The 22,384-nt window shown below is 39.2% G+C and overlaps 2 protein-coding genes across 9 annotated transcripts in view; both read right to left on the reverse strand.

The window, feature by feature from the left end:
* Positions 1-651: 651 nt before the first annotated feature.
* Positions 652-9,134, reverse strand: smpd2b (sphingomyelin phosphodiesterase 2b). The gene is made up of 11 exons (XM_004547558.5): positions 8,888-9,134; positions 6,501-6,614; positions 6,312-6,408; positions 5,128-5,204; positions 4,604-4,697; positions 3,911-4,000; positions 3,737-3,819; positions 3,436-3,568; positions 2,892-2,996; positions 2,631-2,808; positions 652-2,156 (listed from the first exon to the last, which is right to left on the reverse strand). Exons 2-11 carry the CDS (start codon positions 6,548-6,550, stop codon positions 1,732-1,734), a joined length of 1,332 nt encoding a protein of 443 aa, XP_004547615.1. The 5' UTR covers positions 6,551-6,614; positions 8,888-9,134; the 3' UTR covers positions 652-1,731.
* Positions 9,135-15,064: 5,930 nt separating this feature from the next.
* The window catches only part of tead3b (TEA domain family member 3 b), a 31,427-nt gene continuing 24,107 nt past the window's right edge, over positions 15,065-22,384 (reverse strand). For 3 of the 8 annotated variants that reach the window (XM_004547559.4, XM_004547561.4, XM_004547562.4), the window contains 10 exons: positions 20,575-20,586; positions 19,573-19,698; positions 19,427-19,470; positions 19,185-19,241; positions 18,706-18,770; positions 18,473-18,609; positions 18,058-18,231; positions 17,608-17,751; positions 17,358-17,510; positions 15,065-17,190 (listed from right to left, as the gene is read on the reverse strand). In XM_004547559.4, coding sequence (XP_004547616.1) covers positions 17,077-17,190; positions 17,358-17,510; positions 17,608-17,751; positions 18,058-18,231; positions 18,473-18,609; positions 18,706-18,770; positions 19,185-19,241; positions 19,427-19,470; positions 19,573-19,698; positions 20,575-20,586 — 1,026 coding nt within the window. In that variant the 3' untranslated portion in view covers positions 15,065-17,076. The remainder of the gene's footprint in view (positions 17,191-17,357; positions 17,511-17,607; positions 17,752-18,057; positions 18,232-18,472; positions 18,610-18,705; positions 18,771-19,184; positions 19,242-19,426; positions 19,471-19,572; positions 19,699-20,574; positions 20,587-22,384) is intronic. The other 5 variants (XM_004547560.4, XM_004547563.4, XM_012918190.4 and 2 more) reach the window with 3 other exon arrangements.

Consider the following 22,384-nt stretch of genomic DNA (forward strand, 5'->3'; position numbering starts at 1 on the left):
TGAGACTATCATTTACATTACCAGTATCCTTTTTCCATTTTACAAACGCCAGGCTATCACTTTGTTGGAGCGAAAATTTCAAACCAGTTCTGATGAGTTGTATACCTATATCATTTATGGAAGGTTATTAATTAGATTTTGGAAAGTGCAACAGAATAACTTCCAAACATACAGTTTTAATCAAAGTTGCACAGGTGTACAACACCTTACATGTCAGCGCGTCTTAAACATTTGCCATATTTGTGTTTCGAGTTTGAAACTTCTACCTTGTGTGCAGTTAATGTATTATTCATATTTGCAGGGGGGGGGGGGAGAGAGCATTTGAATGCACCACACCCATGTCTGAGCTTGTCTTCTGTGCATGCTAAAGGTGTGAGCTGGCATCTAATCTATCATGTTAGGTTGTCGGCTTCTTATGTTCTCACTGGCTTTGTTGTTTTCACAGCCGTTGTCTGATATATTTATTATTGTGAAGGCTGTTTATTTTTTTAAATCAATGACATACTTAGAGAAAGACCTGTTCTGATACTGTACTGTACTTTGACTGCTCTCTAGTGGTGAATATGTGAATCTCAGGGAATACAAACTACAGTTTGAAATGTCAGACGCCATCTCCTGACGACTTGACAGGTCTACATAGAGCCACAGCAGTTCATAAGCATGTGCATAAAGTCTTTATTATTGCTTTCATGATCATGCCCATCACAGTTTCCAGTTGGAATGAACATCAAGTATCTGAAATTCTATAAATCATAATGAACTTAAGAACTGCGAAGTGCTTCTTCTTCACTGAGGTGAAAGTAAACGTTCAAACTCTTGAGTTACAACATGGTATTTTAGCAATGTAACATATTAAGCAATCTCCTAGCAAAACTATAGGGAAGTGGTTCACCAGGTTAATCAACAAAGTGCACTGCACACTAACTGATGTATTCTGTTTTTATTTTCTACGGTATATTGTGCTTTGTAAAAATGTGACCAAAAGAGGTCAAGGTCAAGAGCAGAACATTTTCAGTATTTTCAATCTATACTTGAACATATGAGAGGAGTGTAGATTGTCTTTAAGATTAAGACACTATAAACAGAGAGCATGACAAATGATACATGCATACAGACTTGGTTCCTTTATCTACAGTACAAAGGATCCTGACGAGTGCTGTTGTAGAGGAAAAATATTACTGACTGAAACGTAAACCTCCTACATGTGGAGTGTCTGTGTCTTCTATTGCAATGGAAACCACAGAGCTACTTTCTTCATGTATTTAACACATTAAAGACCCGGTCAAACTCAACCTGGAACCATAATCTCTGTGCAGTTGATTATTAAACTCAAAAAAGGGAAGCATTAAATTAAAAACAGAAAAAAATGGTCCCGGTGAATCTACTGGTGGGTGGAATGCAAATCGGACCTGAGGCTAAAAAACACAAATGGTCAGACTTAATGACCTTCAGCATAACAGCACAGAAGCATTACAGTACATTTGTATATTCTAGGTACATCAAGTGAAATCTAGGTGTAATAAAAGCCTACAGATCTCTATATAAAAGTATATAATGTCAATGCATGTGCCCTGCACTACTTTCAGAGAAGCATTTCAATTATGATTGATTCTGCAATATGAATATAAATCTCCAAAACTAAAATATTCAGGGGAGCAAAGCTCCTCACATGTTCACTATAAAAGTGACTTCAAAGTCGCCTTTACCACTTTGACATTCTTGGCCTCTGCATTACTCCTCTGGCTCAAAGGCACCGGGCTCCTGAACCTCTGGGGGCCTTCCTGAGGGATTATGAAGTTGAGCTAGACAAAAGCCCTTAAGCTTCTCTTGCAGACTACCTATACCCAGCCTCATCTGGTCTTCAGCCCCCTGAAGTGATTTCAGCTCCATTGTGTAAAAGATGTACAACATGGAGGTGGTCAGCAGAATGGCAAAGCACAGCACAGCCAGCAGGTAGAAGGAGGTACGAGGGAAAGGCTGTTCTGCTCCCAGAGCTAAGTAGGGCACCGCGGCGATGACCAGCTCCAGGAACAGCAGAGCCAGCCCCATCACTCCAGTGCGTGCTGCTGTGTAGCGCATCCTCTCAGCACAGTGCAAGCCCACTTTGACTTCAGTGCGGGCCTCAGTCACAATGTCAACCAGTTCAGCCAGTTTCCCTAAGTCCATGAAAGAGAGACAAGAGAAAGAGTGGAGCCTTTATACCAGTACAAAGCTGGAGAGCAAAGCACTGCAGAAAGTGTTGAAGAGTCAAGCTCTATACTGGACAGGATTATTGTTACAACAGAACATTAAATATTCACTGTGCTCCATGTTATTTAACCCACTGTTCCTGGCACAATTTAACCAGGGATGAAATTACAACATGTGGCCTGGAATAGTCCTTTTGGAAGAGCAGCCAGAAAACAAAACAAAACACCAGCATATACTTAAAGCTGGCAATACAGCCTGGCTACAGAGCTTCACTAGGGCTGTTATTTCTTTTTCTTTCTTGTCTGACAGATTAAAATTGCTCTGATAGGTAAAAGTGGAGGAATCAAAATGGATTTTCCATTGAATAATTTATACCAAAGTAATTGGACAATCAATCACCTTTACACAAAACAACCTGCTGGCATGGAGTGTGCAGATACCTGTAGTAGAGTCCTTATTCTTCAATTTTCTGTCACTTCCTGTTTCAGCCGGAGTGTGCGGCTCCAGCCTCAGTTCAGCAGTGAGAGCTTCATGGTCGGAGTATGGGAAAGGATGGTTGGGAACGGAGCCTTTGGTAGTGGACATGGAATCACAATGGACGTCGGCTTTTGAAGAACCCTGGGAATAACAAGAGGGCAATCATGCTTTAGCAGTTACATGGCTTTATAAAAATCATCCGATGACATGCTGCTTTCACTCACCTTAAATAGTATGTAGTCGATTCGAATCCCCTTCTCAAAAGGTACAAGCTCCTTTTTACTAATAAAAGGGTTGTCTGCTATAAGAGTCATACCATTCTCACATCCCTGCAAGAAAAAAAAAAAAACTTGCTTAAATTCAATTTACATAAAACCAAAGTGTAACAGAAAGCTGCTTCTACTTTTACAACCCTGGCATTTCTTGAATAATACCATTTTACTTTGCAGCTCAGACCTTAAGATATGAGACCACAATGACACAGTAGCAAAGCTACTTTTGAGCCAATCTGTTGTGTGCAGCTCTAAGAACCACAATGAATAGCCAAGACTTTATGGTCCAACTTCCTATTGCATCAAAATAAATGTGTTAGAGCCTGCATAACTGCATGCATGGCAACTCTATGACTGCCACTGTGCCTCGTATTTCAACTTGAAGTGATGTAAATTTAAATGCACTAAAATCTGCAAGGATCTACATAAATAAAAACAGGTACTTGATTTCATTACTGCACTCACTGTTTGAATACAGATTAATACTTCTACATACATCAAATTTAGCTGTTTCTAAATAAGAGTCTTGCAGTCCAGTGTAAGCCCTCAGTAGTCTGTTCCCAAGGTCCTGAGGGTGCATGTTGAGGTCACCACCAACAATGACCACATCTGCACCAGCAGAGGTGTGGCTAAGAAGCACAGGAAAAAAAACAAACAAACAAACAAACAAACAAACAAACAAACAAACATGTTAGTCATTGTATTCTACAAACTAGATAAATGTTACTTGTAATATTACTTCAAACATTTTAGTAAATATGTAAACAAATATAAAGAAACAAGCAAAGGCACACTACCGAATGAACTGCTGCAGCTCCCAGGCCTGAACCACTCTGTGAGGTAGATAAGAGTCCTTCTCTCGGGAGTACTCTGCATGCAGCTAAAATCAGTACACAAGGACAACAGCACATTGATCAATAATAGAAAATCATGTACAGTTAGGGCTGAAAACTGCTGTTATGAAACCTTACATGAGTGACATAGACATTTGCAGTCAGGCTGCCGAGGTTTAGGATAGCCATGCCAACAGCTTTACCACCAAACCAGTCTCCATGGTGAGCCTAATTAACAAGGAAAATTACAACTGCGAATAAACAGTGAAAACGAAGGGTGATATGAGGAGTACAGATAATTTTGCATGAAGCCAATGCAGGGGAAAAAAAGTTGACACTAATACTGTCGTGCTATTAGGGTTTTGCCAAAAAATTGAATTCTTTGTTACATATACTTAACTACAATCCTAAAAAAACCCAGCTATTTTTAGTTTGGTATTTACCTAAAATTTGTTGCTCCTGGTTCTGCCGCATGTTTTATTTATTTCTTAAAGTTGTGCATTCTCACATAGAGTAATAGCAAAAGAAAAACAACTAAAATTACTGCTAAAAAAAACTATTTTCGAAGTATGTGAATACAGTAATTAAAATGAGCTACTCCCCTAATGTCTACTCAAAAAGTCTGTTCACAAATTTATACATCAATGACAATTTCACAATATATTTAATACAGTTAAAGCCTTTTAGCATAAACAAGTAATTTTACTATTGTTGACGCAGTGTTTTACTTTGGTGAATTTTAAAGGTGCAACTCTTACAGAAGATTTTTTATTTGTTGATAAACACGAGTACAAGATACTGTTTTCTCCATCTCCAGCTCTCCAGACTTACCATGTAAGGATAACCATTCAGTGAGTAGCGATAAAGAAATGTGTCGCGGATTCTGTGTTTGGAGAAAATGGCCAGTCCACTGCCTATGACGCCACTGCAAAAGAAACATGTGACAAAAAGTTATAAATAATGACTCATATACTTGGTTTCCATGTAGTTCGACAGTAGCTTAGTCTAAGTACAAATCGGTAGTATCTGCAACAGATGTGAGAACTTATCTATTAGAGTTGACATTTTTGTGAGCTACAGAGGGGATTAGAAAGGTAGAACCTTAGCTTAATCACGGTCTTGTTCTTTGGTATGGAGGTCAAGGAAGAATTAAGGAGAAAAAGTTAACCCTCGATAGTTTCAGTGAACCACACACCCACCCACCCACACACACACACTTTACAGAGATAAAGACATTATGGCCTTTTGAAGATATGACCAATCACGACCTTTAGTCTCAGACTGAGATGTTCAAGGTTAAAAATTAGGGAAACTATTTCACAGTGAGCTTTTGTGTGAGACGGCAGAAACATTACCTTCTGAAGTAATGAGAGTGAGGGTGACAAGAAGCAAGTTTCTTTTTCAAGAAGAGATAGTCTTTCTCACTCCACACCTGTAAAAACATTTGCATGTCACTCAGAAAGTTGAATACCACACATTATTACGAGTATTTACCCATGTCTAATTTTAATTTATAACTTATGGTCAAATTACTTTCATTGCACTGCAGCCTACAATTTGTTAGGGACTGTTTGTAATTTTAAATCAGTCCAGATGAGACTGAAGTGTAGACTTTAACCATGGCAAGTTGAGGCAGGAATTGAGTCCAAGCATTGAAATTTAAATCTTGTATGTTTTCATTGGCCTCTTGTATGTTGTTAATGCAAGTGAAGGAGGGTGAAACCAAAACAAACCAATGGGTGGGACAGCAAAACATACAGGTGTAGCAAAATCAACAATATGATATCATTTTAAAAAGAAAGAATACACTGGCCAGCTCAGCAGTACCAAAACAAGTCTTGAGGAGGCAGAGGTATCATTATCAAGGTCATGAATAGAAACTAGCTGTACAACGAGCTATTGTTGATTACACAAGATTAGAGAAAGACCAGATTAGACTTTGTCAGAAAATGTCTACAGGAGCCGGCATAATTCTGGAAAAGATTCTTTGGACAGATGAACCCAAGAGTAACTTGTGCCATGATGACTGGAAGTCAAAAGTATGGAGAAGGAAAGGAACAGCTCATGATCCAAAACATAGAATATCTTCTGTCAAACAAGGTGGAGGCAATGCTGTGGCATTTATGGCTGCCAGTGTTTGATAACGTGACTGCTAAAAGAATTAGCACTCTGAATTCTAAGGTTTATAGGGTTGTATTCTGCTCAGATTCAGACAAAAGCTGTTAAACTGATCACAAATGATGCTGCAAAAGCAAACAAGAGTTTCTGAGGCAAAGAAATGAGATATTCTTCAACAGCCCAGTCAGTCCGAGGCGGTGCCTCTGAAAATGGGAGACTATGTATAAAAATAGGTGTAATTCCTGTACATCAATCACATATTGAATATTTTATTTAAAATCCACTGTGGCGGTGTACAGATGAGAAATTTAAAAAAAAAAAAACATGTAGTTTCCCAACACATGTATGGCCTGCAGAGTCTCTGTTTTTATCAGAACAGTGAGTCTGCAATCAACCGTTTTGTAAGCTGGCTTCCACCTACCTCTTGCAGTAACACAATATCATGCTGTTCCTTATACAACATTTCACCAATCATGGCATAGCGCTGTGGACAGTATTTGCTTAGATATCGGATCCCCCTGCAAAAATAAAGCGCATGGAGCATGACTTATTTTTTAATGGGTGTATCACAGCAATGCATTAAGAATCTCCACAAACCACAGCCACTGACCAGCAGTTCAGAGAGAAGACCCGCACTCTGACAGAGTCCATGTTAGACATGTTGGCGTATCAGTGAAGCTTCAAATCAGGAATGTCGGCTCACGTGAGGTGACTAGGATGGATCCTAAAGTGTCACATAAGAACAGTTGTTAGATACTGCCTGAGCTTCACTGCCAATGTAGTTAGCTGAACATCTGGGTGTGCTAATACACCCTATAAATACACAGGCAATAAGGAAAAAAATCTGGATAAGAAGGGGATATGCACATATCCAAATAACACAGAAATAAAGGTTGAAGTGACAAAAATTAAAATTAATAAAAAAAACTGCTTGGTAAGCACAAAATGTGAAAACGCAGCACACTGCAGCCTGACTGGCAGCTGACACGTTCAGCAAAATTGTTACTGACAACAGTGTAAACAGTTTGAACAGTTCATGTGAAATGCTCAACTGGCTGTGTAATATTACATATTGATAAAATGTGCAGATGTGTTTTTGCAGCTGTGTATTATTTATTTTTTTATATTGTAGATACATATTCTTTCTTCCTGCACTATCATCCATCTGTAGGCTAAAGACAAATTTATAATATAGGGCAAAACACATGATTAAAAGCTGACCTAGGCAGAACTTACTATGTCACATGTTAGGCAAATTTTGCAGTTTATTTTCCTTTTTCTTTTTAAAGGAGACAAAGTTGGAGTACAACTTGCCTGCCGATTGCTGACATAGCTAGAGAGTAAAGGGGAAAGCAGCAACGCAGTGAAAGAATCAAAGGGTCAGAAGCATCATTGCTTTAGCCCACACAAAACATGATAGTAGAAGCTTATAAACTGCCTGGCCAAAAAAAAGTCGCCACCTGGATTTAACTAAGCAAATAGGTAAGAGCCTCCAATTGGACAATTACAGCATGGGCGATTAACTTTCAGCTGGCAACAAGTTATTTAACCCCAACTGGTGCAAGGAGTTGCTTCTTATTTCATAAACAACCATGTCGAAAGACATCTCGTGGTCGTGGAAAAGACGTTAGTGTGTTTGAGAAGGGTCAAATCATTTGCATGCATCAAGCAGAGTAAACGTCTAAGAAGATCGCAGAAACTACTAAAATTGGGTTAAGAACTGTCCAATGCATTATTAAAAAGTGGAAGGATAGTGGGAACCTATCATCTTCGAGGAAGAAATGTGGTCGGAAAAAAATCCTGAATGATCGTAATTGGTGATCACTTAAATATCTGGTGAATTCAAATGGAAGAAAAACTATAGTAGAACTCAGGGCTAGGTTTAATAGTGAAAGCAAGATCATTTTCACACGCACTTCAATTTTCTAGGAAACATAAAGATTCTGACTCTGGAGCAATGGAAGAAGGTCATGTGGTCTGATGAGTCCAGATTTACCCTGTTCCGGAGCGAGGGGCGTATCAGGGTAAGAAGAGAGGTAGATGAAGTGATGCACTTATCATGCCTAGTGCCTACTGTACAAGCGTATGGGGGCAGTGCTATGATCTGGGGTTGCTACAGTTGGTCAGGTCTAGGTTCAGCGAAAGTATATGCTCCACGAATGAGGCCAGCTGAGTACCTTGCTATACTGAATAACCAGGTTATTCCATCAATGGGTTTTTTTCTTCCCTGATGAAGCGGGCATATTCCAGGATTCATCAGGCTCAAATTGTGAAAAAATGGTTCTGGGAGCATGAGACATCATTTTGACAAAAGGATTCGCCACCACAGAATCCTGACCTTAACCCCACTGAGAATTAATGAAAAAAAAAAATGCAACACTGGATGGAAATAAATATTTTGACATTGCAGAAGCTTATCAAAACAATGCCACAGGGTGCCTAATCAAAGCTAAAGGCGGTCCAACGAAATATTAGACTGTGACCTTTTTTTTGGTGGCCAAGCAGTGTAGCATAAATAAAATATACAATGTCCTTGATATTTAAAGACTAGCATTAGAAAAAAGGTTGAACAAGGAAGAGGGCAGGGGGTTCTACACCAACCACAACAGCTTAAGTGTTTCTATTAAAACTCAAATGTGCCCAAATCATTCAAAGTCTGTTTAATGCAGAATCAGTGAAGAAATGCAGGTTGTTCTCAGTGTTATGGCAGGAAAAGCAGATAATATTCCCGGAACACTCAAGAAGATAACATTTTAGATACCTCGGTACTTCCACTGCTACACTAGGAATGCTTCATTAGTGGAAATTTGATACTATGTAGTATAAAAGTCAAAGTGTTAATCGCTGGTAGGTAAGCGTAGTTAACTAGTGAGTGTAAATAACTGCTAGTAAGTTCCAGATATCCGTTTAGCTAGTCTGTAGAAGTGAAGCTGGGTCTAGTTTCCGTTAGCCTGTTGCCGGTTTTTATATTATGATTTATTAATTGGTTTAACTCACCTCGAGTCTGTTGACGTTAGCTGAAGTTAACTGGGCCGTTCATGCAGAGATGCGTCGTAAATTTATACAAAACACTTCCTGCTGCCGTACTAGCTCACTATCACTGTTACCCTAAGTAATAATAATGAAGACAGCACATTGTCTGTCGGTCGGCATCTCACGAAGTGAACAGACTTTAATGGCATTCAACGTTTTACATTGCTGCGTGGGTTTCCTGTCTATGTAAAGTCAGAAGGAAATAAATAATGGTTATGACCTCCGGTTTTATTTTTTACCACAAAATAAAACCAGAACATCAGTATTACTATTTTTAGCGAGAGGAAATATCTCATGTGTATTTAAAATAAAATAATTGCTGGTATAAATGCTTTGTTACACGGATTTCATTTTAAATATCCCAAAAATTACATTTTGTAAAAGTACCTTTATTTTGAAAACCTTGTTTCCGGACTTAGGCTTCCTTGGCCGCGCTCAATTGTGGGACGTGAAGTTCTTTAAGACAAAAACCATGGAATCAGTTGAAAAGGCGCTCAGACTAAATTAAACCAGTAAAATGAATATATTTCAACCATTTAAAAACTGCTACAGCAAAAATGTGTAAGTATTATGACACAAACAAAAAATCTAAGGAGTAAATGCAATGGCACAGCTAGGGGTGTGCTTGTGCAATATGACCAAAATCTCATATCCCGATATAAGAATTCTATCGTCCCGATAACGATATATATCACAAAAATGTAGCATTTTCTCTAAATTCTGTGAATCTCGGGCAGCTTGACTTGCGTGAAGTGTTTCCAGCTGGGCGTCGTGTACCTGGAGTCGAGTGTTTTAACCGATGCATGAAACTATACATTTTTAGACATAAGTTGTAACGGCTGCCGCGGGGAAAAGCCTGTTCTGACGTTTGAGTCTAAGGTTTATTTTTTAGCACCCGGCGGCTCTTTTTTACTTCTCATCCGTAAATAATCTGCTCTTTCACGTGATTCAGTTTATTTTTGAAAAGTCTCAACAGGATCTTGAGCTTTATTGTGAAAGGTTTATGTGGAACATAAACAAGTGGACACGCGATGCTGTTACCGTCGTTGTTGCTAACCACAACGCATAAAAAACGCGCTTGTCCGTCCATAGTGTGGTTATATAAAATATAAAAGAATAAGAGAACTTTAAGAAATTAATATAGCCACTAGAGTGACCATCAAAACGATGAAAAAATATTGCCGTAAAGAGTTTATTTTGCGACACCACGAAACAAACGATAGCGTAAAATGAAACGATAGATGTTTTTATATTGTCATCCGATATATATCGTTATATTGAACAGCCCTAGGCACAGCAATAAGTCAGGTGGTAAATAAGTCAAGTGAAACAGAATCTGGAAAAATGGGTGCGCTAATGCTCTATAAATACTCGGGCAATAAGGACAAAATATGGAGAAAGTAAGGGAAATACACATATCCGAATATCACAGAAATAAAGGTTAAAATGACAAAAATTTAAATAAATAAAAACTGCATGGTAACACAAAATGTGAAAGCCACAGCAGGCAGCACTCTGCAGCCTGACTGGCAGCTGATAGGTGCAGCAAAATTGTTACTCACAACAATGTGAACAGTTCATGTGAAATGCTTAATTGCCTGATTAATATTAGATATCAAGTCAAGTCAAAAAGACTTTGTCTATCCCCATGGGGGGACATGCGTATGTGTGTGTGTTCCGTGTTCAGCCGAGAGAAGGTGTCCCTTCACCCAGTTAGACAAAAGTAAACAATCTTCGGTCGACGCGGGTGGCCATGAATGAGGGGGGAGAGAGTCACAACAAACAGTCTTATTATCTAAGGAGAATTTGTGATTCCCGTCAGCTTTTGCCTTGAGCATCCAGCTGGTGCCAGGGGGGCCGCATGAGATGAAGATGGTAGTTGTTTTGGTTAGTCCGAACAAACTGCTTCCAGTTTTACAGTAGGTCTAATGTCCGTCACTGGTCACCAGGTCTCTCAATTCCCGTTGTTCTTCTTCAAGATCTTATCCATATAACAGAGCCATGAGCTTCTTCAAGATCGCATCCATATTGCGTAATAAAAAACACAGTGTGAGTGCTCACAGCACTGCCCATCGTCTATCATGTCAGCCAGCTTTGTGGGATTTTGAACAGCTGTAGCTGCTCCTTGTTCTTCAATAAGCCAGGTCCGAGCCAGCTCCATTCAGCCAGAACTCTGTTATCATAGTTCCGAACTGGTAGATGTCGTTCAATGTCCTCCATCGAGAGTGTTGCCAGACACACGACGCAACCGACCATCGAGTATCTGGCAGCAAACGTCTCCGCAGGACAATTGGGCTCTCCCAAGCCCAGGAGGATGTCAATTCCGTTAAGGGACCAGTTGATCAAATCCATAATTCTTCTTTAGGTTTTTAGAGAACAAGTCTGGGAGACTCTCTTAGGATTAGAGAATAAGCGAGACTATACAAGACATGAGAAGCAGGAAAGATAAGGGAGAGGGGGAAAGTGCGACCGCCTCCTTCAAGAGCCGAGAGAATGATAAAATTTGCAAATCTTTTATTGGAGCTGTGTATTATTTTTTTTCTATGTTGTAGATACACGTTCTTTTTTTTTCTGCATTATCATCCATCTGTAGGCAAAAGACAAATTTATATTATAGGGCAAAACACATGGTTAAAAGCTGACCATTGTAGTTAAATCTGTTAACTGTCATAGGCAGCTCCATATTCCATACTGCATTTCGTTGCCCTGTACCTGTGCATGTGCAATGAAAATAAAGTTGAATTCTATTCTATTCTATATTCAATATTCTTTGTCTATTATATTCACTATCGCTACTCTGTACATGTCCAGTCCATCTCAGCCCTTCTTCTTTAACTTCCTCTCCAAATTGTTTAACCTGAACTGTCCCTCTGATGTAATTTTTAATCCTGTCCATTGTGGTCACTTCCAATGGAAATATGAGCTACCTTTCATTCCTCTTCTCTCCAAAGCATGCCTGCATTTCTTCAGGCTCTATTCCACCTGCTCCCACTCGCACTAAAGATCGCAGTGCCATACAATGGCTTCATACTTTCTCAGTATGAAGAAAGATCCATCCATCCATCTTCATCCGCTTTATCCGGGGCCAGGTCGCGGGGGCAGCAGCCGAAGCAGAGAAGCCCAGACCTCTTTTTCCCCAGCCACCTCCTCCAGCTTATCCGGGGGAACACCAAGGCGTTCCCAGGCCAGCCGAGAGATATAATCTCTCCAACGTGTCCTGGGTCTTCCCCGGGGCCTCCTCTTGGTGGGACATGCCCGGAACACCTCACCCAGGAGGCATCCTTGTCAGATGCCCGAACCACTTCAGCTGGCTCCTTTCGATGTGGAGGAGCAGCGGCTCTACTCTGAGCCCCTCCCAGATGGCTGGACTTCTCACCCTATCTCTAAGGGAGAGGCCAGCCACCCTTCGGAGGAAGCTCATTTCCGCCGCTTGTATCTGCGATCTCGTTCTTTCGGTCACACAGCTCGTGGCCATAGGTGAGGGTAGGGACGTAGATCGACCGGTAAATTGAGAGCTTCGTTTTTACACTCAGCTCCCTCTTCACCACGACGGACCGGTGCAGCGTCCGCATCACTGCAGCCGCAGCACCAATCCATCTGTTGATCTCCGGCTCCCTTCTCCCATCACTCGCGAACAGGACCCCGAGATACTTAAACTCTTCCACTTGGGGCAGGAACTCTTCCCCGACCTGGAGTGGGCACTCCACCCTTTTCCGGCTGAGAACCATGGCCTCAGATTTCGAGGTGCTGATCCTCAGTCCCGCTACTTCACACTTGGCTGCGAACCGTTCCAGTGCGTGTGTTAAACAATCTGGTTAATAAGTCCACTGCTCTCTCTCGTAGACATCTCCTCCCCCACATAGGTCATCTGGACTAACCATCTCTTTGGCTTCAATTCTCTTCATAGCAGCCTTCACTTCCTCCTTACTTACCCTTAGCAATCCCTGATTTCGTAACTGTCCACCATCTACCATCATCTCTCATTTTCTTCATTTATCAGTTCCTTAAAGTACTCCTTCCATCTTTGCAGCAAACCCTTTTCACTCATTAGCACATTTCCATGTCTATCTTCAATCACCTTGACCTGCTGCACATCATTTTCAGCTAGATCTCTCTGTTTAACCTGTCATTAGTCCCTTTCTCCTTCCTTAGTATCCAGTCTCACATACAACACACTGTAAGCCTTTTCTTTTGTTCTCCAGCTAGCCTTCAGTACTCCTACTGTCTTCATGTCTGACTATATGGAGAGAGGAGAACCTTCCAGATAGACAACCATTTCTACAGCACTCTGCCAATCAGACCTGCATGGTAGAGTGGCCAGACAAAAGCCAAACCTCAATAAAAGGCACATAACAGCTAGTCTTTGCCAAAAGGTACCTACCCGAAGGACTCTCAGACCATGGAAAACAAATGAGACAAAAATTGAACTCTGAATAACAAGCGTCATGCCTGGAGGAAACCAGACACTACTCGTCACCTAGCCAATATCATCCCTACTAGTTATGGATCAAACAATACCGAAGCGCTGTTTTGTGTATCCAGAACAAAGACCTGAAGCCCTGTATTGGTATCGGTGCGTGTATCACGTATCACGAAAAATCACCAAAACAGCTGCTGTGTCGTACAGCGATGAGGCACCAAATTATGTTTATTGGAAAGTGAAAATTATGACTCATCTGCATTCACATTGAGAAGAGAGAAGATTGTCTTTAGTGCAGTTTGTGTGTTTCTTTTTGCCACATTTATTATCCAGTGAGAAAAGGAACATTTTCTCCAGACTGAGATTTTTGATCTCCTAGCACCAAATAAGGTAAATGTTTTTCCCTTTCCTTTTTCTACTTTTGCTCAATTGTCATCAGTTATTTGTGTTCCAGTTTTTTTTCCCCGAAGGACTCATTTAAATTTGTTATTAATTATTTTGACCAATTTAACTTTCTCATGCTTAATAGACATATGTAAACCCTGCCTTCACATACAAGTATACAAGTATACAAGCACTCCCACTATCACAAGCACTTAGATTTTCTAAACTTCTCTTTCTCACTTATAATTCCTTGCAAAAAACCCCCAACAACAGCATTTGATATAGTGTATTAGTCAATCAATCATTTGTTTGCTATAATAAATCAATCAATAATAATTGAAATATAAATACTTTTATCACACTTTTTGCACAGCATTTTATCATGAACTGGTTAAACAGGACCCTTCATCATTCATGTGATGTCTAGATGTCAGAATCAATTAACGTAGTTCAGTCTTTCTTTGTCCAGGTGGTCTGCAATGACTATTTAAATCCTGCAGATGTTGCTATTGAGCGAGACACCAACAGTGTCACACGTGTAGACACAATAAGGGCAATATGCAACACACCCCATGAGGTATCATCTACCCATCACTAACCACTACAGTGAAGCATGGTGGTAGCAGTATCATGCTGTGGTGATGTTTTGGGTGGGAAGAACTGGGAGTTTTGTCAGGCTTGAGGAAAAGACTAATGCAGCAATGTTCAGAAACATCTTTAATGATAACCTACTCCAGAGTGCTCTGGACCTTGGACTGGGGTGAAGGTTCATCTTCCAACAGGACAATGACCCCAAGCACACAGCCAAGATAACAAAGGAGTGGCTTCAGTACTATTCTGTGAATGTCCTTAAGTGGCCTGGCCAGAGCCCAGACTTGAACTCGATTGAGCATCTCTGGAAAGATCTGTTAGTAGCTGTACGTCCCCATACAACCTGATGGAGCTTGAGAAGTTCTGAAAATTAAAAGGGAGAAACTGCCCCAAAATAGGTGTAACTCAAAAAGACTGAAGGCTGCAATTGTTACTTCAACAAAGTTTTGAGCAAAGGTTGTGAATACCTATGTAGATGTTACATTTTTGTATTTTATTTTTAATACATTTGCAAGAATTTCAAGCTAACTTTTGTTAAGGGTATTGTGTGTAAAAGTAAATAATGAATATAATCAATTTTGTAATAAAAATCTAACATGATAAAATGTGGAATAAGTGAAACATTGAATAGTCTATGGAAGGTTAAAAGACTGCAAAAAGCAACAAATTATAACACACATAACCTTATTGGAAGGCGACAGTGCTAACCACTGCACCCACTGTAAAATGAATCACTATAGACAAAACAAATTTACAAACAGGTTTAATGACTTTTCTGGGGGGGAGGGGGATGGCCCCAAAGGCACCATGCGTCATGTATTGTTAGATACATTTGTTGATTACATAGTCCAACTTCTACTCAAAGTATAAAATTGCAATGCACATTGGTAACAAAGACAATAGTAAACCATCTTAAACCAAAAAACAAAGAAGAAAACTGCCCACACCATTCAGAATATGATACATTAGATATCTCATTATTAATTATCAATATCAGCACAATCACACATTTTTTTTTTCAGTGAAGCATATGGCAAACACTGAAAGTCAAGACAACTGAATCAAAACAAAATATTAATCTTTATAATGGCAAAAATGTCTGTATAAAAGATAGACTGAGATACCTACTAGAGGAGGAGTGTTATTGTATCTAGCTTGTGAAATATGACATTCAAAGCCAGGTGCAAGTATGCCACCATACAATATTTTAAATTTGAACTTGTCCAGTGAACCTCACAGAGTAGACACTCATCTAGCAGGACCCATGAGTTGGCAGTAAATTCTATCTCTAATATAAGTCCTACAATACTTTTAACATCTCCATCATGGTGGAAAATCATCACCAATACCCCACCCTTCCCTCCTGCTATTTCTTGTTCAGCCCTATAAATAACAATCAATGGTCATACTCCACAGCACAGAGACAATAGCTCTCTTTCAAGACAGTTATTCAGATTGATGTAACAATTATTTCATATGTAATGTCAGTAAAAAATGTCTTAAATATCAAAAAGTATTTTAATTAATGAATGCAGCTTCTCCACACATTACAGAGAGGAGTGAAGCCAATGTGCCAACTTCACAGCATACAGTCTCTTTTTTAAACAAAAGAAACAGTGGTTAACTTCTCTCTGCTTTAACCATGGTCTCTGTGCTGAGTTTAGCTGATCACAAATATGAAGACCCCCCCACCCCCAAATACTCCTATGTAACACATATTCCTTTAGTATCCACTTACTCACAGTACAGAAACAATTCATTTTATTCAGTAACGCTACATACCTCAAGGCAGAAAATAAGCACTGTGTTGCTGCAACTGAGCACACGTCTTCAAACAGAGAGAAATAACAGGGCATCTCATAAGTAAGGCAAAGCCCTGGGTTTATGTCAGGAAAGCAAAGGTTCAAGACATCCCTAGTGTCAAAATCAGTTATAGATAGATGCTTGTAAGACCTGATTTTTTTTTTAAAAATTGTGTAATAATATATGTATAAAAAAAAAAGAACCTTAATAACATGGCGACACAATTAACCTTCTCCCTGTACACTTGGACTGTAAAACCTGGGATGTTGTTTTTGTTTTTTTGTAAAATAGACCTCATCAGAATTAGTTATCCCACTCCTCTGCGTGCCTGAATACAAGAACTGCCCCAAAAGATGTTGATCTGAGGTTTCTTTCCACATTTTTTTTCAAAATACCTGTATGAATATTTTCTTTTCATTTAAAAACAAGAGGTAGTAAAAATAAGGCAATCCGAAGTGGCAGGCAATCATAATCTTTGGAGAAAAAGGCACTTTGTTTCCTAAACACCTAAACACAACTTGACCCCACTTCCATGGTAATTTTCTCTCTAGTTTTTCAATGCTATTTACACTTCTCTTGTTGCTCAGAGTGTGTTCCCTTGGATACTTTAAGAGTCTTTTCAACCCTAAACACGTTCTCATCCCCTCGATAAAACATTTCAGGCTCCGTCGATTTTTGCAAAAGTGACCCACTTCATCTAAATCATGTTTAAACACATGGAAAATAACTTGTCTGCAATTCTTCAAAATTTCTTTGCGTGCTGGCATGTTGAGATTCGCTCTCTCTTTTTTTTTTTTCCTTGGATACTTTTTTAAAGCATGTAATGTGTCCATGTTAGTTCGGTCTAGCATTGCTTTGAATGTTTTCATAATTTCTCCTGGATCGTTGAGCTGGTTAAAGAGAGACTGTGCCACACTTTATTGTGTGGCTTTTCCAAAACCTCCCTGAAGAGCTGTTAGTCTTTAACAAGTCTGTAGACGTGATACTGAGCCCCGTGTTCACTCGTGGAAACCTCAAAAACAAATGCTATACAGAGCAAGGTTTCCTGTGTGTCGCGATTCGTCACCACCTGAGGAGAAGAACAGTCCATTTAGAAATAAGCCCATAATGATCAGCTGATTTGTGAATAATTAGAAAATAGCAAATATCAACTGATAAACTGGTCTTAATGGGGACATTATGTGTAAATGTAAGGTTAAATGTTGAACTAAGCAGCCATAATTCACTGTATTTTACCTGTAGGATAGTGAAGTTTTCAAGAACACTGTTCATCATGTATTTTTCAGGTAAGTGTTTCAGTTTGTGGATAAAGTTGATCATGTACTCGCACATAGGAGAGCGGTGGATCCTGTAAACACACTTTCCTCCCTCTAGGCGGGCATACTCTGTCTGCAACACACACACAGGCGAGTCAAGAACAGACAACAATGTGCATATAATATTAAACATACTTCTCAGAAAAGACTCAGTTAAAGCACCGGCGTACCTCTACTTTTTCGACAACTTGCTTGCCAAATGAGCAGACTTTGGTTGAAACGGTGATCGTCATGTTCTCAATGCTACTGTATTGACTGCTGACACCATAGAATGAACCTGGACCGTCTGGCATACCGCTGCTGTTCAGATCAGCCTGCAGAGTGCACACATGTCATCATGACAAAAGGCCCTCACATGACATCAACTTTAAATTGCATAAATAAATAAATAAATAAAGATGTGGATGTAAGTTATTCAAAAGAACATTTATTAACCAAAGACAAATGTAGTATAAATGAAGCAACATTCTATGAAATGCATTGCTTCTTATCTTGAAATCATGTAATTTATCACCACATGTAGCATGGTATTGTAAGAAAAAAAAGCAGTTTGCATAATTTCCAATTGTAGAAAACAGAGGCATGATAATATTAAGTGTCAGATTATAATAACAACATACCCAGAACTTTACAAGGAAGAAAGCATTTTGGGGCCCTTTCTCATAAAGCTCTTTGAGCCCACCCTTCTTCTCAGGGAACTTGTCGTAGATCTGCCGAATGTCCACAGCCTCAAGGAGCGGATCGCTGTAGGAGGGATTGGTTTGTCCGATGTGGACAAACAAGTGTTTGCTGTACTATATTGGACAGAGACAGAGCAGATGATAAACGTTGGCTATAGGACTTGATTTAGTACAGGGAGCACGAACAAAAAAAACAACTAAAACACAGCCCTCAAACATCAGCATTAGAGAGAGAGTGAACTATCAGGACAATGTAGATGGGCTTAAATGTATTAATGCCACTACACTTTTAAACAAGTTCTTATTACTCACAAGCTGTTTGGTTGGGATATGGTGCAGACCATATTTAACTCACATTGTCTGGGTCCCTCTGGACCTCCATGAAGGCTGAGTACTCCAGCAGCCTCAGCTTAGAGGAGGCAATGGTCCGATCCTGCCAGACTGGCACTGCAGTAGCGGCTGGTGCAGGAGGTGGCGCCAAGGGCTCATAATCTTCATGTATGCAAACACATATGCATAAGCATTAATATATCACACCCATTTTCCTTTTCTGGTTTCCATTTATTGATTTATTTTGTTCAAACTTACTTGGTATGGGTTGGTTTACAGAACCTGGTAGGCTCGAGTATGGGGGCTGTGCAAATGGTTTGATACTGAAAAGTAATGAATGAAAGTGAGAAAAAGACTCCAATACCAGATTTTTGTGACACATGGGTACCTCAGTTATGCAGAATTGTTAGTGTATCAGTGTAAGCATGTGTTGCTGCACCAGCTAGGCGTAAGTCCACCTGCTTCATTGCTTAATAGTGATGCAAAACAGCATCATTTAATTGTGCTTTTGCTGACAAATTCATAAAAATGCATACAATTTTTTTGTGTGAACACAAATCATCAAACACTACAAGGATTCATCTACCACATTCCTCTTTTCTTAATAAAATCTGAAGCAGTCTATTGCCTGGTGGTGGTGATGGTGGTTTACATCAGTGCAGAAAACATACAATGCAGTGTAGAAGAGTTAGTACTGCTTTGTGCTCAATGTTGAACCTTGGCTAGGGGGAACTTACGCATGGCTGGTGCGGCCAAGCCCAGGAGTCCTTCCCGGGTTGAAATCTAGAAGCAGCCTGGTGTACAAAAACGTTATTCATTAAACATTCCCTGCAATACCCACCTGATATTAAACCTAACCTCATCAGTGATTCATTTACTTATTCATGCTTTTACTTATCTCTATCACCAATGTCTTACTTCAGAAAGAATACCATGATACCACAAAGTTCCTGTGCGTTCAGTGCAGGGGTTTACTTACTCCTGAGAAGGTCCAGGCTGTCCTGGGATTTGAGCAGGCCAGAACTACAGAGTAAAGAAGAAAATAAAAGTCAGTGCCCATTTGAATCACTTCAAACTGCAATGAAAAACATTAATGCCTTTTAATTGCCAAAAATTGAGTCTCACTCTGGCTGGTGGATACGGGGCCGGAGGCAGTGGTGGAAGATGTTTATTTATTATACTCGGAGAGACGATCTGTGCAGATGACAGCGCTGCCATGTTCTGCAGGGCTTTGTCCTTAGATGCTTGATCCTGCAGGTTGACAGAGAGAAACAAGAGGAGTCAGCCACAAGGTGGCAGCCTAACCTCGGCATAATCCAATGCAGTATGCTATCCTAATGATAATACAAAACAATGACACTGTTTGTGTATGTTTCATAAATGATTAATTAGTCTATTCTAAATAAAGTTAACATTAGCTTAGCTCAACATTCAATCTATTGTAAAGTATCAATACAACATTGTTTTGAAGATGTTTGTTTGAAAGAGCAGCTGTCAGAAGGAAGCAAAGAGAAGTACAGAAAAAAAAATCAAGGTCAGTGTGTTATAAGGCTCACCACAGGAAAACAGAATGAAGAGATTCAAGTTGCAAGAGTACACATGGACAATTTAGATTAAAATTTACTATGAGAAACTTGAAACGTAGCATAAAAATGATCCAAATGCAGTCAATTGGTGTCTAAATTACCTGGAGTATTTTTTTTGTAAATTATCATTATTTTGAAAGTACACATTGTTTCTCAATTACAAACATGTCAATTCAGATTTTTGAAATGTACTATTTTCCTCGTTTTCTAATGGCAAAAAGCAATTTAGCCACCAAAATGTGACTTTGCAAGTTAAAGAAATACGCCTCAGAAGCGAGAACCCGAATCAAAGAACGACACCTTATGCCAAGCAAGCAGAACTCTGACTTTTGGCGGAGGTTGGAGGATATTAAACTATTGTAGCAGGATGTGGAGCAATACTGTGCTCAAAGCATGGCTGTTTTCGAAGCATTGCTTCATTGCGGGATTGCAATGGGTTGGGGCGCCATGCCAGCAGAGGGCCATAGCAAAGGGACAGTGCAGTGTTGCTGCCAAACAAAGGGGAGGAGGGAAGCATATTGCACAAGTCAAATTCACTTACCAAATTCATCGCCTGAATCAAAAAAGAGAGAAACCATTAGTACTGTTCAATTCTCAAAGCTATATTGAGGTTAATCTTTTTTTTTGGTGGGCATACGTATAAATCTGAGCGTTCAAATCCAGGCCCATATTTGATTTTGTTTGTATTGTGAAAATAATGAATAACTAACAATTTCAAGTTGTTGTAAATATGTGAGGAAACACAAAGCCAATTCATTATTTCATTGAGGAAAGAATGAATTTGATTTTTTAAAGAGGATATAAAATCTGAGTGCAATTCAAAACATAGGATTATTTGTTTTATTTCGATAACTCAGCAGATATAAAATCTCAAGGAAGTTAAATCCTTATAGCTTGTTACTTAATACTTATCGCTGTGCAATATATGAGATGTACAGTGGGTAGACATTTGCAACTGTTACACTTCAGATGTACACTTCACTTAAAGAGTGGCTCGGAAAACCTTTTTTTTCTTTTTTTGTTTCTAGAACTTTGAGTTGGATAAACTCAGAGTCCGCCATGGCTGCCCTCGACCTCTGGGTGTTAACGTTTCAAAACCAAGGCAAAAAGTAAAAATGACCTCATCAATCCTTGCACCGATCAAAAATGCACTCATGATGCATTATAAATCTAAACAACTGAACTAAATATATAATCAGTAGTTGATTTACAAGATAAGTAAATGTTTAATGGGCTTGGTGTAAAGTGTATTAAATCGATTATGATTTTCTTTCTTACATGGACACAGAAGGAAAGAGGGTATCTAATGCTTTCGTGTCAAAACAGAAGAAAATAATCTTTATTCTTATAAATTCTAATAAATTATTCCATGTTAACGTTTTCAAACAGAAAGTGGGCTCCTTGATCCTTTATGTCTTGTCCAAACAAGACAGTAACTTTAAAAGTGTATTATTTTTTCATTAAAATATTCATGTGAGATAATTAGAAGGACTAATAAAGTGACCTCTGTGATACCTGTACAGTTAGTGGAGAATTTGTAGACAAACAAGGGAGGAACAGGGTGAAGATTTCACCATGAAAAGTCTATGTAATCAGAAAAACACATCTCATTTTAAATGGGGTCTTTGTATTCAACATGACCTAGGAGTTTGTAGACAGCTCAGAAATAAAGTCAAAACTTATGAAAGGTGATGCTTGATGCATCTACTTCTTTTTAATTTAGAATACTAGCCACCGTTGGGTGCACTGCACTGAATATAGGATGTCACCACTGACAAAATGAGACTACACAGTTTTTTATTATGTTTTTTAAACAAAAAAAAAATCCCTGCTATGAATGCCATTTCCCCCCAGATTAGTCTGTGTTAATTCAAGTTTTGGCTTAGGTTAGGATTCAAAAGATCACAGTATCTTTAGTATTAAGTAGTGTCTGGATATAGTTTTTTACTCATATGTGAAAATGCAAAAAACAACAAAAAGCATAAAGAGTTGAAAGAGGATTTACGAAGTTTGAGAAAAGTCAAAAGGAGGCACAAGATTACAATGGAGGATTATTTTTCTATGTTGACTTTTACAAAAGGCATTACAAAGAAGCACACTCTAGGAGCTCAGGATCTCAGAGACAGTTTTAGGGAAAGAAAAGGTCTCAGAAGAGTACAGTGTGATGCAGCAGCATGACTGGCACAAAGGAAAGATACATAGCGGGAGCAACATGCAGCTAAATGATCTTTCATTCAAATTTCATCAGCTTGTGCAGCATTCATTTCAAGTAGAGGCTAGAGGATGAGATAGAATAATTCAGAGGATGAGATTGAATGCATTCCTACAGCTCAAAATCGTAGTAAAAACTC

This window comes from Maylandia zebra, linkage group LG5 (genome assembly GCF_041146795.1).
Source record: "Maylandia zebra isolate NMK-2024a linkage group LG5, Mzebra_GT3a, whole genome shotgun sequence".
Taxonomy (NCBI): domain Eukaryota; kingdom Metazoa; phylum Chordata; class Actinopteri; order Cichliformes; family Cichlidae; genus Maylandia; species Maylandia zebra.